The 17,242-nt window shown below is 42.8% G+C and overlaps 1 protein-coding gene across 5 annotated transcripts in view; it reads right to left on the minus strand.

Moving 5' to 3' along the window:
• Positions 1–430: 430 nt before the first annotated feature.
• Positions 431–17,242, minus strand: part of PKP4 (plakophilin 4) — a 67,966-nt gene continuing 51,154 nt past the window's right edge. For 2 of the 5 annotated variants that reach the window (XM_035894447.1, XM_009639021.2), the window contains exons 11-21: positions 12,185–12,368; positions 10,643–10,760; positions 9,960–10,151; positions 9,642–9,815; positions 8,644–8,794; positions 6,358–6,553; positions 4,352–4,436; positions 4,130–4,247; positions 2,062–2,193; positions 1,262–1,335; positions 431–679 (exon numbers count right to left, since the gene is read on the minus strand). In XM_035894447.1, coding sequence (XP_035750340.1) covers positions 431–679; positions 1,262–1,335; positions 2,062–2,193; positions 4,130–4,247; positions 4,352–4,436; positions 6,358–6,553; positions 8,644–8,794; positions 9,642–9,815; positions 9,960–10,151; positions 10,643–10,760; positions 12,185–12,368 — 1,673 coding nt within the window. Of the gene's footprint in view, positions 680–1,261; positions 1,336–2,061; positions 2,194–3,598; positions 3,604–4,125; positions 4,248–4,351; positions 4,437–6,357; positions 6,554–8,643; positions 8,795–9,641; positions 9,816–9,959; positions 10,152–10,642; positions 10,761–12,184; positions 12,369–17,242 lie in introns of all 5 variants that reach the window. The other 3 variants (XM_035894448.1, XM_035894449.1, XM_009639023.1) reach the window with 3 other exon arrangements.

Consider the following 17,242-nt stretch of genomic DNA (forward strand, 5'->3'; position numbering starts at 1 on the left):
AGTAGCGTACAATCTTGACATTTAGTAATAGCGAGAAACGAGGGCATCCATTTTATTTTTTCTGTACAAACTATCAGAACAAGACTTTTATTCACATAAAAAAAAAAATCAGCTTTAATTTGCTCTGACCTACACACTTTCCAAATTCATTTTACTCAATTCTCAAACCTTTCATCACGTCGCCCACACCCTCACCAGACTACAGCAGCTACAAGTAATTATACCTAACACCTAACAGAGGAAAAACCCGTCCCTCCCGGCTTCTCTTCCTGATATTTCCTCACTCCAAAAAAAAAAAAATAAAATAAAATAAAAAAAATCTTCCTTGTTCCTTCTCTTATTCCGCTCTCCCATTTCATAACCAAACCAACCAGAGGCCGTTCCATCGCTTCTCAGGCAAGGAGAAATGCGCTGTCTGTTGCCTTTGACGCTACACCCAGGAGTCAGGGGAACCTGGGTACTGCTCTGCTCTGTAAGAAGATCGCCTGGTGGAGTAAAAGTCTACGTAATTTGTGGTTGATTTCAGTCCGTATTGTGTCGCGTAATCTGAAGTGGCAGGAAAGTGAACTCGATCATCGAAATAGGGGTCTTCGTAGCTGTGCGGGGACTGCAAGTACAATCTGTAGGCATCGTAGTTTTTTCTGTTGGTGTCTTCTTGACTGTAGTACAACTGCTGATGCTGTTGACAAAATGACAGAAAAAGAACCTTTCAAAATGTAATTAGCAGAGAAAATACTTATCAAACTTAGAGACACTATGCAGAACCTTTCCCTAAAAAGCCAAGTGCGGCTCCACCAGTGACAACAGAGATGTGGGTTTCACACCTCCCGTGAAATGTGCCTCCTTTTAAATGAAACTAAATGAGGAAAAAACTCTCGGCCTGCCTGCGTGCCTCATTCTGTGTGCCCTGGGAAGCAAGCAACGCTCCGAAAGCAGCGCTGTTAGAGCGCAGGTAGGCAGTACAGGACCTGACCATACCTACCAAAGAAAAAAAAGGCCAAGTCAGGAAAGCGGTCTCAGGTCCCACTGTAAGAAGAGCATGCTAAAATATGTGGCTATAAAAGGAAACAAAGGCCCTAGAAGTACATAAGCAATCGCCAGTCTAAGCGCGCCGATGCCCAGTACCAAATTAACCGTGCTGTGGATCCACTCTGTAAAAAAGCACTCTGATACCACACTGCTCAACCCCCCTCAGCGCTGCTGAGCGCCGTCTGCCCAGTCTGTTTATCAGCACAATGTCAAAATAAACTTTCGGAGTCACCTGCAGTCGTCTGTTTTGTTCTCTTGCTGGTGAGGAATAGGAACTGATGTAAATCGGCGAAGGCTTGCTGGAACCTGCGAGAACACAGTTTATGGCATAAACTTCAGTCTTTATTCTTTCATCTATAAATCTATTTGCTTCTATTTTAACTCAAAGAAATTATGTAGCACCCAAACAATTAAGTCTGCAGATTTTAGTACCTACTAATAATATAACACCACAATACAGGCAAATTTTGTCCCTCGGCAGTAGTTAAATTGAAACCAAGAGGCTTTTTTGTGTTGCTGTTTTTTGTTTTACAGACCAAGAACCTTTCACACAAGGAATCTCCTCCTCTTTATTCACTGCCATGTCTGTTGTTTTGCAGCTTGTGTCAGATGGTAAGGAGGAGAAGGGAGTCAGGGAGAAGATGAAATGTTGGTATAATTTAATAATGTAATAATTTTGTATTATTATATTATACAACTACACATTATTTATAACAAGTAATAATGATGTGCACAATAGAACAATTTTCTGCCATAGGATTTTAAATAAAAATCCCAAACACCTCTCACCTCCTAACACACCAACAGATCTTCTCTCGATCTGGCCATGTGTGCCATTTTAAAGAACATCGCGGAGATGGATGAGAAACCTGCTCTGTTCCACGTGCAGTGGATGTAACGAATGCAAACGGAAAGCAGCACTAAGCAGTAGCCAGCCCGCGAACGCAACTGTGTGTATTAGGATTGCACAAACTCCTCACGTAAGGAATAATGACGTATTGCAGTTAGAAGTTCACCTGACTGGTATCTTACCACTATATATGTCTTTATGTGTAATGACATCGCCTTGGTTATTGTAATACTGCATAGAAGGTTGCGTTCTATCATATTCAGAGCGGGGTTCTCTAATTCCTAATAAAGCCGGTGACGAGGACGTGCTGCCAACTGACGAAAAAAGAAAGATTAGCAGTACATACAACGAAAGCCTTTCCCAGACCCAACAGCCGCCTTATTCTCTCCCCGTCCTTTCCTTCCGCAGGGATTAACAAACGAAAGAGGTGTGGGTGATGGACACAGCCAGGACACAGCTTTTTCTGGGTGAAGAACCCCAGTGACAAAAGCCATCAAACGGCGTACCACGAGATTGCAGTTCTGGACTTGAATGGCGCGTCCCTGCTCTGCAGTGCTTACACCTGCCGTGAGGGACCGTACCCGCTTCAGATGGCACAGAACATCATTCCCTTGCATTTACAAGATGCCGCTCCTGCTGCTGTTCGTGAGTTTATGTAAGTTACACTTGAATAGAATCTTTAAGTCCATCCTATCATCACTTGGGACAGGACGGAAAAATTCACAGTCTGCCTGGCTGAAGCGATGAAGTTTGTCCTGCATTTTACAGCCCACTCGGGTTTTGTTGACTTAGAAAGACTCCAGTAGCACAGGAAAAAAATACTTAAAAATAATTTCTAGAAACTTTGCTTCAGAATATTAATCAATGATGCCTTCTCCCATTAGCTGTGTCCATTACCTCACATCTCACAATTCTGTGTTATCATGAACAGTTTAATTACTGATATTAACCTGGGATATTCATGGCTAAAAAAGCTAAATTTGGGGGTATCATTAAAATTCTGACACAGGCCAACATAATGGCGTGTGTGTCGGGGTTTAACCCCAGCCGGCGACTGAGCCCCCCCAGCCGCTCGCTCATTCCCCTCCCCGGTGGGATGGAGGAGAGAAGCGGAAGGGTGAAAGTGAGAAAACTCCTGGGCTGAGATGAAAACAATTTAATAATTGAAATAAAATAAAATAGTAGTACTAGTAACAGCAGCAAGTAAATAATAATAATAATAATAATAATAATAATAATAGCAGCAAGTAGTGCACAATGCAGTTGCTCATCACCCATTGACTGATGCCCACCCAGTCCCTGAGCAGCAGCCCCCTGGCCAGCTTTCCCCCAGTTTCTGTACTGGGCATGACGTCATACGGTGTGGGATAACCTTTGGGCCATTTGGGATCGGCTGGCCTGGCCTGGCCAGCTCCTTGTGCATCTCCAGCCTTCTCAGTTGGCAGAGCAGGGGAAGCTGAAAAGTCCTTGATTTAGTGTAAGCCCTGCTCAGCACCAACTGAACCAGCAGTGAGTTATCAGCGCCATTCTCATGCTACATCCAAATCTCAGTGCTGTGCCAGCCACTAGGAGGAAAGTTACGTCTACCCCAGCCGAAACCACGACAGTGTGTTAATAACCGAGTGACTGGAACACGAACAACTGTTACAGGCCACGCGTGACTGTTCTACCACGCACACTGTGATCAGCAAGGCTGCCACCACAGCACCCTCTGTGGACCTGTTCTTTGCTCCAAACCTCCACCTTACTAGTTTGAGCATGTTCATGCTCTGGAACAGAGAAGCAGACACTTCCAATCAGGATTTTTTACTAAGCATTCTTTGAAGTACAATATCGTGTTAGAGCTGCCCATCTTACTTCCTGCTTGTAGTTCAGAGAACTGGACTAACACAGTTGTTCCGCTAGCGTGCTTTGGGAGAGGGAGCGCAGAGGCGAGAATTTGACAGGAGGCACTGGAATATCCCTTTGCACTTTGGTGGAATCTGGACAGGCCCCTGAGCCTAAGCTGTATTTGCTTCCTTGTCCTTGCTTATTTTGAGAAGGTGTTTTTGGCTCTGGCAGCGGACACACAGCTGAAACAGGCTGCGAACTCGAGGTGGTGCTTGGATGTGCTTGTGTTCGAGTGCAGAGGAGAGGCAGCACGACCTCTGTGTTTTAGGTAGAATTCGTAGTGATCAGAGAGGCTACCTGAGGCAAAAAAAGGGGAGCCCAGGTACCCTTCAGTAAACCCCTTTGCATTTCTTGACTGACCTGACTGTATGACAGGCGACATCTGTTGATTTGTTGTTGATAAAGAAGGATGCGATTTGAATCTCTCTCGCTCTAGTGTTGATACTGGCGTAATAAAATGACTTTGATTCCATCCATCCTGTGGAGTGGCACAAAGAAAAAAACCATCAAAATAAATCGCTCTTCATTAAATTAGGAGTTTCTGCAGAACTGTTTTCCAGCGTAGGCTGATTTGTAATTTACCTTTTTATAAATGCTACGGAGATCTCTGTATTGCCATAAGGTATTCAGCACCTGGGCGGCTGCCTTGACAACTTTCAGTGACGATCTAAGGAAGCAAAGAATATTACATTGGTAGGAAGCCACTTAATTCCACTTAGAAAGAACAATGTTCCTGAGCTACATAACAGGCTGAGCCCTGCTGCTGTGAAGCAAGCCTGGACACCTCTCCAGGCCTCCATAACGCATGCCTTCATTACCCCAGCGCGAACACCGCTGTGCCAGCAGCCTCACCAAGAGGCGGGGGCAGAACCTGATTCAGCACGACAGTCATTGCCCCCCCCAGCCTAGACATTTTCCTTTCAGGTCACCCACGTGAGGAATACAGACAGGAGTGTTGAAATAGCTGCTCTCATTGTCTGCAAGCATTAAAAATCATGAACAGAAACATTCTATTTCGTGCATTCCGTAAAACCTGAGACTACAGACTTCAAATCATGGTACAAAATTCCTGACTGTAGAAAAAGAATAAACAAATAAAAGAGAGCTGCTATTAAAAGTCTCCAGACATCCTCACAGTGAGACTTTGTTCTCAGTTCTGTGTTGTGCTACTGAAAACTTTTATGGTTGGGAAGACACTCTTCCACTCTCAAGAGCCAGGCTAGGAAAATTGTTCTGGCTATTATTAAAAATAAGATCACGCCATCTTTTTAAAGAGAAATGGTGTTAAGCTGACAGTGGTCCTGAAGTAGCAATTTGACATGAAATGCCACAGCAGGGCATCTCCATGAGACAGAGGCCTTTTTCTGTCACTGTGGAGATTCATCCAAATATAGTTTTTGAAAGAAAAGGCTGAAAAAAAAGTGCAGTTGATATTGTTAATGAATGAATACACTCTTAATACGTTCACAAGATTGTAAATTTGTTTAGTGTACTCTGTTGCCTGACACCTATAAGTGCAGATGCAACTTTGCCAATGAAATCACGTAAAGGATCACTGCATTCACGCCCACAGTTGAAATGAGCCTGTGTCCCTTGGACAGAAAAATTGTGGATACTCAACATACAGCCATTTCCTTCCGAGACAAAGGCCTTGTTAGAAACGTGGTACGTTTAATTCACACGGACCACTCTGAGGAGACCCCTTCCTCTCTTCTGATCAAACACTGGGAATGGCGCACAGGGCTGGCTACACCATCGGCTCTGCTGTCCAAAGGCAGGGGATCTGCGACGTCCTGGCTTACGCAGGAGTCCAGCTACTATGATTTGCATCGGTCATGCTGCTGAGGAGCACAGGGCAGCGATGCCCATCAAAGCCAGGTGGGGTCCACAAGGCTGACTTAGTGCTGACCCTGCACGACTCCGGAGCCATTACACATTGCTGTGCCCTGGTGCTCAGCTGCCCAGTTCGAAAGGCGTTTTTACCATTAAATAAACGCAATGCCTGATCAAGCCCAGCGCTGAACTCTGGTAACAAAACGCCTGGCACGGGGGTCAGCACAGCCATACCCAAGAATGCCCGCAGAGCGCCGGGTCCTCTCAGTCAACGCTTGCTTTGCCAGAAATTCCCACTGGCGAGGTAAACTGCCGAGTAGGCCAAGTTTTCCTTACAACCTCCCAAGCGGCCATGCTAGATACAGCTAACAGCTATTGCGATACATCCCGACACAGGCGCTAAGATGTTCTGACTTTGAAAAGCTCTGAACGTTCAATTAATCTTGTAGGTGCTTGAGAGGGGAAAATCTTATTTTAAAACCGTTTGATCTGAGCGGGCCCTATAACGTGATTACTGTGTGCTGCTGTAAAAGCCTCCAAAGGCTTTAGGTAGAGAATACACAGCAAGAGAATGGTGGCACCCACTGCCTCTTCTTTCCCAGCGTGATCCAGGTTTTGTTTGTTGCTCAGAGCAGGACTGCAAAAGCACATCTTTTTTTTTTTTTTTTTTTACTCAAAACTGCATTTCCTGCATTTTTAAGGGTTTTAAGTGGAATAGAGAAACAGTTTAGGCATGAACTGTGTTGCCCACTTGCCTGTCACCTCTTCCTTTTGTTATGTTCACCAGCTTTTCTATTCCTCCAGTATCAGCGAGGGCTTTGGCATTTTCCATGTTTTTACTCGTGACCTCATGCAAAGCACAGCAGATTGCTGCTACGGTCTCATCAGACAGTATGCTTGGACCATTGCCTCCTGGAAGTCGATTCACCAGATCTCGCATAGCGTATTTACCTGTAAAAACCCATCAACAGAACCAAGTAAAAACACACATTTTGGGACTTAAGATTTGAAATTACAGGACTCATCACAAAACTGCATCTGAAAGCAACAAAAAGAAACAGATGATCAAAACCATGGAAACCTTCCAAGAATTCACATTTTACTGAGTCAAGAGAGACCAGAGATCAATTTTTGAATTTTTTTTTTTCCCTTTTAGCTTAAAAATGTGAGAAGTTGCATTTTTGCATTAGAACAGGAACATGTGTAAACAGGAATTATTTGGAGAAAGTAGAATCACTCAAGGAAACAATGCTACACTATTTATGGTGATTTAAGGAGTAGTGCAGACTCCTAGGGCTTCATTTATGGGGGGACTAAAAGAAATCCTGACAGTAAATTTGGAATTTTTTTCTTTCAGACATTCCGTTCACCTTGTTTGTTTCCCATAAGAGATCAGATCTTGGCTCTGCCAGATTTCAGTTACCAGCTGATGCGCAGGGATAATCACGCTGGAAACAAAGGAAACTACCTAAAGCTGAGGTAATTTCTTCTTCCTGCTTAGGCTGTGCTGTTAATTGAGTGATTAATTGATTTTACGGAAGACGTGTATTTGTACATAACAGCTTTACACAAAGCCATTAGCTATTTATTTGCATAGCGTGTCTGCGGGGGAAAAAACATCCAAAAAGGAATTCTGCAAACAAAAGGAACAACTTCTCACACACACTGGAAAACTGTCACCAGCAATGCTGCACACAGCAGTACCCTGTCACTGCCCATCTGCTGGCAAGCTCATCAGCACAAGTTTGCGTGTATCAGTTTATATTGCTACTTCCTGGATCCCCAGGCTCTTATTTTCTCAGCATTTAGCCTATGTAAACCTGCTATTTACCTGTCCCTACCAACAGCAGTAGAGTTGCATAAAACAGATTACTAGCATGGGGTAATTTAGGACTCACTGCATGTCTCAAAATACTTTATGCAAAGATTAGTTTCAGAGCGTATCTGGAAAGCCAATGATTTTTTCATAGTTAAGGCTTTGACAGGGAGAGGGAAAAGCTGGAGGTGCATTCCTGAACTGAGAAGTTCTGCCAGGAGGAGAAGCGGGTATCAGCTGAGTGTGACCTGTACATGGCTGGTGCTACAGAACAGAATACTCTTTTTACTCATTTCTCATGTATGTAATAGCTACACTGCAAGAAAACACGTTCTGAGCATCAAAGATGGAGCAACGTCAGAAATATATAATGAAATTCTGTTCACCTGCATCTACCTTTTTGAGAATAATGATACTCTTATTGATATAAATAGTTGTCACATACTTATCCCACTAGTCTGCAGCACAGAAAATGCTTCTATAACAAAAATGAAACCTTTCTAGATCATGACTTGCATTAGCAGGCCACAGCAGCCTGAAGCTGAGGGGGAGGCATGTTCAACACTTGCCATAAGAGACCGAGACTCCTGATCAAGGCAGGAAAAATGTTGTTTGGGGTTTTTTTTTAATGCTAGATGAGAAAGGCACAGATGAATGCTTAAGGTATTAAATATTAAAACTGACAAAAAGGAAACAGCAAGTTTTTCTAGCAAGCACCCTTGTTGATTACTTAATTCAGCACAGCCACATATATACTGCTCGATGTCTGGGTTTATGGAGAAATATTTTACTAGGAGAGGATTTCTTCCCTCTCTCCCTACCCAGTACTATTGAATAAAGCATTTTCTGATGTACTGGCAGCACAGCCAAATATGTAAGGGACCTTGAAACCCTCTGAGACGGTTATGGTTTAGCTCCAAGGAAGTGGAGTCGTGTTTTCCATCGTACATTGCACTGACAGTTTCCCATCCAGTTTAGTTGAGCAGAGGTGACCTCCATCCGTTGTAAAGAGATTGCCATGCAAGATGGCTAAAGGCAAATTAAAACGTCAATATTACTCTGAAAAGCTACTGCTGTCAAAAAGATTAATTTTTGTGACACAACTGACACGATACAGTAAAATCAAGTGTCCTCTCTCTATTGGTAGAACCTCATCCTAGTGTTTTTTCAGTACAAGGTCTGATTGTTGGCAATTGTGCTTTCCTTGGTACGGTTCTGTACTTACCAATAAGCTCCTTATTACGAACATCCAATGCCATATTCCTTAAGGCGGTTGCCACCGATGAAACGACTCTATCGTTATCCATCCTCAGCAGCTCCACGAGGATCGGTAGTCCTTTTTCTTTTCTTACAGCAGCTCGAATGTATGCTGCGAACTACAATAAAACTCCCGTTACTCACAAATCTACCACAACACCTGACTGAAATAATCTCTTACTAGACTGTAATTCTTAAGTATGTTAGGGGACATTTTCCAAAGAAAAGATGACACGTTAAAAGCAAGCGTATCTTTTCTGTTATTATAAAGGGTTGGCTCTGTTGTTTTTCGCTCATTCCTCTAACAAAGCAATGTTTAAAAAAGGTGGTCTAACAGACAAGATATCTTGATAGATGACAAATTATTGAAAAGGGAACAGTTCGTTTCTGTTTTGTTTTGGTTTTTAAGACCAATTTTATAATGGTCATAAAATGAAGTCTTAGCTGTTTTTATAGAAGTGAAGGAAGCAATTCACTTTTTTTTTTAATCTCTCCGTAACAAATACATAACATTAATAAAGTGTTCTTATGTGGTGCTTTTGTAATATATTGTACGCAAGGGCCACAAGCAAGAATGTATGTTAACAAACAATACAAATAATAGAGCAAATACAAACTGTTTATGCTGGTCTTATTTTGACAGTACCCCTCCACCAGAACTCAAGCTAGAAGAAGCCAGAAGATTATTTTGACCTAACAGGTGCTGGAGGACAGCAGCTTCTGTTTATTTAAAAAAAAAAAAGGTACTAGTTTCCATAACTGCTCTTCCTGTCTACCAGCTTTGTCATCACTTTTCACCGTGGAAATGGCATTACTGCCACACACAAGCACTAACAGGATACACCAGGGAGAAACGCCGAGATGCATGCTAGAAAGTTACCTGTCCCGTCCAAACACCTTCCACTATCTTATTTAAAAAACCCAGCTAAAACACAACGATAGGAGGGAGAGCAGGAACTCACATACCTTCCAGTTGCCCGCAGAAAGATTCTGGAGAGATCCTGCAGAGCCCTCTAGGGTAGCTGGATTGGAGCTTTCTGCTAGAAGCGTTAGGTATGGCTTTACCACCGATGGGTGCCATAGCATTTCCACCCCTTTAGGAGACTTGGAAAATCCTGGTATAGGGCCAACTCCATCCCACTGAGAAATGAACGTGTATTTGTAACCACAGCAAACGTCTATGTTTTCATTCAACTTATGGTAGCTTTTCTTCAACCCATGTACTCCCCCCATCATTAGCTAAACCACGGTTGATACAGCTGTAATACAAGGAAAACAGCAAACCTGATCCTCCTGTGAAGTTTTTTTTTTCTTCTTCTTTTTTTTCCCCCAGCAGCTTGGTTCCGAATCTTTGCTAGGCGATTCCTTTCCTAACAAGTCATCCAGCTCATTGATCCCTAGCAGACGTGCCTGAGGTACCTCCAGTTCCAGACGGTAAGAAAGGTTTCTCAAGGTACACACGCAGTTTTCCACTGTCTGAAGCCAAACCAGAAAGACTCCTGTAATTCGTTACTTTCTTACACAGTGATAAAGCAAAATGAACAAAAAATAGAAGTGAGAAGGCATTTGGAGCACAAACACTAAATCCTAATTCTGGGCCTTGGGCGTTGCTTTGTCTGTTTCTCTGGGAAAGTTGCAGCTCTCTCCTGATATCCTCAAATATGACAATTTGTAACAGTAATCTCTAGTACAGTGGCTTATTTTTAGTATTCTGAAAATGAAAAGCACAGAGCTTATTACTATATTATTAAAGAATTTAACACTGATGAAAACGAAAAGCACAGAACAAGTTACGCTGTGTTACGCAACAGAATTTGACTGTGCATCAGTGAACTGGGGTTAGGAGACAAGACCAGCTGAGCTGAGCACATCACAGTACTAACTTACACTGTGCAACCCCCAAAGATCCTACCAGACACACAGCACAGTTCAGCGCTAAGAATCGCTTGGACGAAACGCGCGCACACCTTGCTGTCGTAGTCGGATGTGTTCACACACGTGTGGATGACGTAGAGCAGCGAATCAACCAGCCCTTCGCAAGACCGCATCTGCTTCCGGGCTTCTTCACCCGCAGAGCTGAGGTTCCTAACGGGTTGAAGCGATAAAGGAGCACAGGGTATTCACAGGCAGTCACACAATTATTAGACGGTTTGCAGAAGTTTTTTATGCAGCTGATTGATAACTGAGAGGTTAAAAGCAAACGCACCATTTTGTGCAGCAACCCGCCCCCAATTCGTTTAAAAGAGAAGTATGATTCAAAGCTGCAATTTCAAGGTAGCATTGACTCACTGACAAAACCGGCCGTAAGCAGAACCCCTTCCCCACAGACTGTTCCATCCCAAGCCCTCTCGGCTGCAGGAGCCCAGCTCTACAGTTTGTATGTTCTATAGAAGAGATGGCTGAGCTGGCCTGTGCTAGGAACACACTTTGTTGCCTCTTTTTAAAATTGGATCCATTCAGTGACCTGTTCTGCGGTGCAGCCGCATTAACATTTGTGCTACGCAGACAGAAGTATAAATGTGTAAGTTAGGGTGCAGGGAAAGGAAAAGGCTGCACTGTGCTTTACAATAAGCAGCAAAGGATGTGGACCAGTATTTGCCTTCAAGGCCGCCATACTGCACACCCCAGAGCTTAGGCTGTGACTGGATGCACACTGAGAATGGGACTGCTGCTAAAAAAATACCCCCGTGCCTGCCTGTAGCGGTGCTTTTTCTCTATAGATCACGTTTGCACTTCTATGCTAGCACAGCCCATGTTCAAAAGCAGCGTAAAACTCTTCATTCTCGAAAAAACACCCGATGAAGGGCAACAAGAGAGTAGTTTACGAAATACTCTTAAGTTTACAAGGGCTACCAGCAAATAAAAACCAATTCCAGTTCTGTTTAAACACAATGGCCTCACTCTGCTGTTTAATGGAACCCCATTTGAAATCTAATAAATTAAAATCATAAACAAAGCTACAAATGAACAGAAATAGCCCAAATGCTACTCCTGGCCCTTGAATTCTCTTTTGAGATAGTTTAGTTTTGCTCTTTATTATTTTGAATACTTTTTTCCCTTCTTACTGCTGTTTGAGAAATCCACAAAGGGAAGAGTCAAACACTTCTTTACTGACACGTATGCATAGATGAAGTTATTTAAATGTATACGACAATAAAGAATCACCAAATGCACAATTTTTTCCTAAATAATATTCATCAGCCCTACACATAATACAAAAATTGTAGTAATTAACAGGAGGAAAGTGCAAGGATCTCAATTTATTAAAAAAAAAAACCAAACCCAAATTTAATTTACAGTTATCAGCTCTTGGTGATTAACTTTGTACTTTTCATATTTTTCCAATATGAAAAAAAACCAACCCCAAACGCAAAAGCTGCCTAAACGACAGAACTACATGTAATCTATAGAATGCAACAAGTCTCGCCTTAAAAATAACAGTATGAAAAGGACCTGTTGGGTAACATGGTTACTCTGTAAAAGGGGAGTCTTCTAGAACAGCACATTACCTCAGGCATCCTGTAGTATTGCGCAGAACTAGGGAAGTCTGAAATTTAATTTTATGATCATCATCGAAGGAAGAACTGTTCCATCCAGAATGTGGCACTATCACGGTGCTCGTTAGTGTTGACAGAGCATCTCTAATGATTGTCATCTTCACCGCATCGCACGAGGACAGGTTCCAGAGAACCCCTTAAGAAAAGATTTCCATGCAGTACGGTCAGAAAAGACACGGCAAACAAATATAAAGCAACATTAACATTAGAAGGCATGGCTTTAAACAGGAGAAAGGTAATTTACCTATGCAAAACCAAAACAAAGACAATTAGTCTGCAATGTGACTTTAACGTTATTCCAGCGTTTATTGGTCAGTAAGTGGTCAAAGCTGCCACTAAAAGATTCATTTTACAGACTGAAATAAGCATTTCTAATCTTCAGGTTGTAAGGTATTCAGCAGCCTTCACTCTAGCTGCCGGGATGCTGCGCAAGCTTTTGATGAAGGAGTTGGAACGCGAGATGATCATCAGAACCACCCTAACAGATGAGCAGCGAGGCCTCCACGGCGCTGAGAAGGAAAACGTGCCTGGCAGTGCAGAACTACTGTTCTCTTTTCTTAAGGAACAGCCCCAGCAGAAACACACGCTGACTGCCGGGAGATGTTCCCTTCTTTCCTTCCTGAGGTACCGCTCACTCTGCTACCTGAGAGGGGGAAGTCCCCACCGCACTGCAGGAGTCGAGAGGAACATTCCCTACAAGCACACAAACTGTCTCATTTGCAAAAGACCTTCCCGTCTTTCTGAAACACGCACCTCGAGCTCACCGTATCTCTCTAATGCCAGTATCTTTCTTAGATAGCTAAAGACCAATCCCATGCTGACGACCTGCAAGGCGAAGAAAAAATTCTGTCTTTTTACTGTAGCATGCCAGGCAACATGCCAGATCAGTGCAAGGTGGCATAAACATGCCACAGCAGACACTTCTGTTCCTAAAGAGGTCACTCATGGGTTTGCCAGATTAATTCAGCACAAAGCTTCATATAAAACAAAAAATGAAAGTCATTCAGTCATTTACAATTTACTGGAGTTTTATCGATGTCTGTCATCTAGATTCATGTTTGTAGGTGTGCAGGCAGTCGCTGCGGCTGGCACGGAGCGGGGTACCAGCGACACTGCTTCCCGCGTGTGCCCGGCAGCAATGGCACCTACGCTGCTGGTGCAGGTGCCTCTCCCAGGGAATTCCAGTGTAGAAGGAAAGGTGTGAATATTTACATGAACGGAAAAAATATCTCTGGAGAAAGCAGCTGCCGGTAACCTCCTCCCAACATGGAAGGTTCGTACGGACATGACAACTATGGGTGACCATCAGCAGCAAGCTCCTGACTTAGAGCAGTTACGTGGAGGGGGTCGCTGCTGGAACCATCACTGCTCTGGTAAGAGAAATGCGTCACGCTTTGTACTTCAGACAACGGTATGGCCTTCAGTGGAAGGGCAGCTAAAACCAGGCAAAATAAAACGTTCCTTACAGATGCCATTGGAACTGTGCGCCCTCTGTGAGTGGGTAACCTGATCCCTAGTGGTATTGTCATTTGTTGCCTCATCAGCTCTAGCCAGGCGGCAGTCTGAGATGAGAAGGCATATTTATCAGAAGAGATAAGGCATTTTCCTGAACTCTTCATCCTATTCAAAAAAAGGCATGAACATCTGACCTCCAAAGGGTGAGTCTTCAACAGCCCTGTAAGAAAGAGGTTTGGGAGAGGGAAGAAACAGATCATTATCCTGATTTATATGAAACTTGGAGATTAAAGTTATAAACAACTTCTTAAAAAGGAACATGGAAGAGATTTGGCAATGTTCTTGAGAGAGGTTGCTTACACTGGACATCTCTACAGCTTTGCAGGCAGAAGTTAACAGCTAAAAGAAAGGTCACAAGAATACAAGGGCAACAATGAAGCAAGAAGAAGCCAAGTCTATGGACATCATGGCTGAAAGATCATCAGTGTTCTGCATATACGATGCCTTGTGAAACGATTTCTGAAAAAATGACAAAGAAGGTTGATTGGCAGGCGGGTGGTAGCCATTAAAGAGTTTTCAGTAAAGGTCCCAAGTGTGTGATGTGACACGATTCTACATCAGGCAGAACCTGGAAAGCCAGTGTCCGAAAAGGAGGAATGCAAGATGAACAAGGTGGGGGGGATATGATTTTGGGTTTTTTTCTTGTTCTTTTTCTTTTGTTCTTTTTCCAATGATAAACAATGATAAACCTGCACCGATATTACTGCCTCCTTGCATTGCACGCCTGGGATATTGGATACTTAAATGCAGAGCTGAACATGCAAGAGCTGATGTAAAACTCCTACAGAAACTTTCTTCCTGGAAACGACAGCAAGAAGTCTGGAGTATTTCACATTCACCTATTAGCCAAATGAAACTGCTATCCATCTTTTATCCTCAGGCAGAATTCTAGAGTTCCCTACCCTGCAGAGTCAGCTTGCATGACATTCAGATACAAAAGTATGAGATCTGACATAAGTTGTCAGCAGAATTGTATATGCAACTAAAATGCTAAACACGGCATTTAATAATCTTTTCATCATGAAACACAGCTTAAAGTTCATCTAAATTCTCACCAGGTACTCATCTTACTCTAAATATTTTCCTCCCATACAGTATTTTACCAATTGTAAAGTAGCATAGCTGTATACACTCAGCAAAAAACATTAAACAGCATTTCCACAATAACCCGATAAAATTGCTACTACAGACCATAGGGTTTTCAGTTGGACTGGATCTTGAACATTTGGTTTCCTCAGGAATAAATTATGGGGGGACAAGACAGTAAATTTACAAGAGTTAGCAAAACCAAAAGCTTTTCATACAGCCACACAAAAATAAGAAAGAAAAATCTTTGCATGAAACAGCCTGTCTTTTTCTCTTCAGTAAAACAATTAAAGGGGGCTCCGGGGGGGACATAGGCATGAGAAGATTTACGACTCTCAATGTGGATACTTCACACGTTAAAGTGTTCAGAGATTCTTGATACTATTAATACTGTCACAGACCCATTTTAGAGCCATGTTAAGCAGTGTTATTTATGACTCTCCTCTCCAGCTCCTGTGCAGCAAGACTTCCAGTAACAAAAGAGAATTGATTACAAACTGGGAAATAAAAAAAAAAAATATTTTAAAAAAAAGTACTCTTTAAAGTTGTTGTGTAGGGTTTTTTCATAAAAGTTTTGAGTGATTCTCAAAAATTGTGTACAGCGTCACCAAACTTTGTATTGCATTACATTTACACACTCAAAATAAGCTGAAGTTTACTTATTCTTCAGGTTTAACAGTTTGGTGACATAAAGCAAGCTATTTCAAATGCATCTCCAATTTCATACCATAAATCTTCTGTGACTTATGCCCTCACTCAAGACAAGTACTGAATGGGTAACTAACAGTGAGGAATCAAAATGCTTCACTGGACTACAGCTTTAAGTTTTTGAAACCGTATTCCATGCAATTTGTGATGCAAACTAGAAATTAGATCTCACCTAAACCTCCTCCCTGCCCCCCCAACACTTGTTAAATCGAGTTATGCAAGGGAAAAGTCCTATTTGGAGTCTCAGACTGCTATTAGTTACCTAACACATATGGGGAGCAGCGCGCCCCGTGCTGGCTGGCCTAGCTTGGAAATGACTGTGTGGTTATTCCCATAGGGTGGACCCCTCGGCCTTGCTCGTAGGCCTGCCTCTGAACATTTGCCAGCCAACCCACCGCTTGTGACAAAGCTGGAGCACTGGTGCTGTTTGCAGTGCCGAGGCAACAAAAGGTGATATGCTGCTGCCCTGGCACTGCTGGGCCCGTGCAGTTAGCCGCAGCAGCGCTCGCGGGACCCACGGGCGATGTGGCATACGCCACCCTGCCTTGCCTTTGGAGGAACACTGCAACTCGGACGCTTGATAAGAAACTGGAAGAGAACAGCCAGCAGCATCTTTTTTTCTTATGTGGGCACAATGGCACAGACTGAAAGGACCAGCTAGAGGACCTCCCTAAACTTGATCCCTCCAAGAAGCCTGTTAAAACTTCCACAAATACCAACTTGTCCATGAGGATTAGCCTGGGAGTGTTCAAAGAATAAAAGCGCTAGAGTTCCACTGAGTAACTACGTCGAAACTTGCCCAGAGCCTGGACTCTCAAGGGGGTAGCTTGATTAAATGATGAACGATTTATTACCCCCGTGTTCATTATGTGCAGACAAAAGCTCTCACCAGGACACTCTGTTTCTTAATCTGGGAGAAGTCTTCAGCTATTTATTTTACGAAGTAGAACTGTGTATTACACAGCTCTTTAGTCTTCACATTAAAAATAAGAATAGAATCCAATTGTTTGTAGAGCGCTTATTTTTAGATAACTGGGACCAAATTTAGTGCATATTACAAATAAACCCTGAAGGCAGAGGCAGCTATAATTTTAGAAGTTTCCATTCAAAGACAAGGAAAATGGTCATAGGAGCTGATACAATGCTGTGTTAAGGTAAGGCCTAAGAGAATTCTGGGATTACAGTATAATTCTGTATGTCATTTAAATAACAGTGCCTTTGTATTCCTCGTTATTGTGGAGGTACACTTAAAAATAAGTACTAACTGTTAGAGAATCATCTGCCGAGGTCCAAAGGGACAGTTTGAAATCATAGGTAGAGGATGAATTTCCAAAAAAATTATTTCTCAACAGGTATTAGCTGCAACCTCCATCATTCTGGAAGACTGGTGAACATCTCATTCACAAACAGCTCTGTGCAGCAAAGGGAGTGCTGAGTCCATTTACCTACCTAAGCAGGTATTTCTATTGTCCCTAGCATCTCTGTGTTTGGATGGAGAGAACTTCTGCTTGCTACTCGTTCCACTTTCGTTTGTGTATAATTCAACTGGTTGCTTCAGCCAGCCTAATGTTCCTTGCTTAGTCTGTGAACATACTATGAAATACAGCAGAAAAATCACAAGCCACTGCTAGTGCTTGACATTGCCTGGAAAACCTGAGAAGGCTAAAGTTCAAGAGACATCAGCATTACCAGGCATGGATA

Source organism: Egretta garzetta, unplaced genomic scaffold (assembly GCF_000687185.1).
Source record: "Egretta garzetta isolate BGI_Z169 unplaced genomic scaffold, ASM68718v1 scaffold635, whole genome shotgun sequence".
Taxonomy (NCBI): domain Eukaryota; kingdom Metazoa; phylum Chordata; class Aves; order Pelecaniformes; family Ardeidae; genus Egretta; species Egretta garzetta.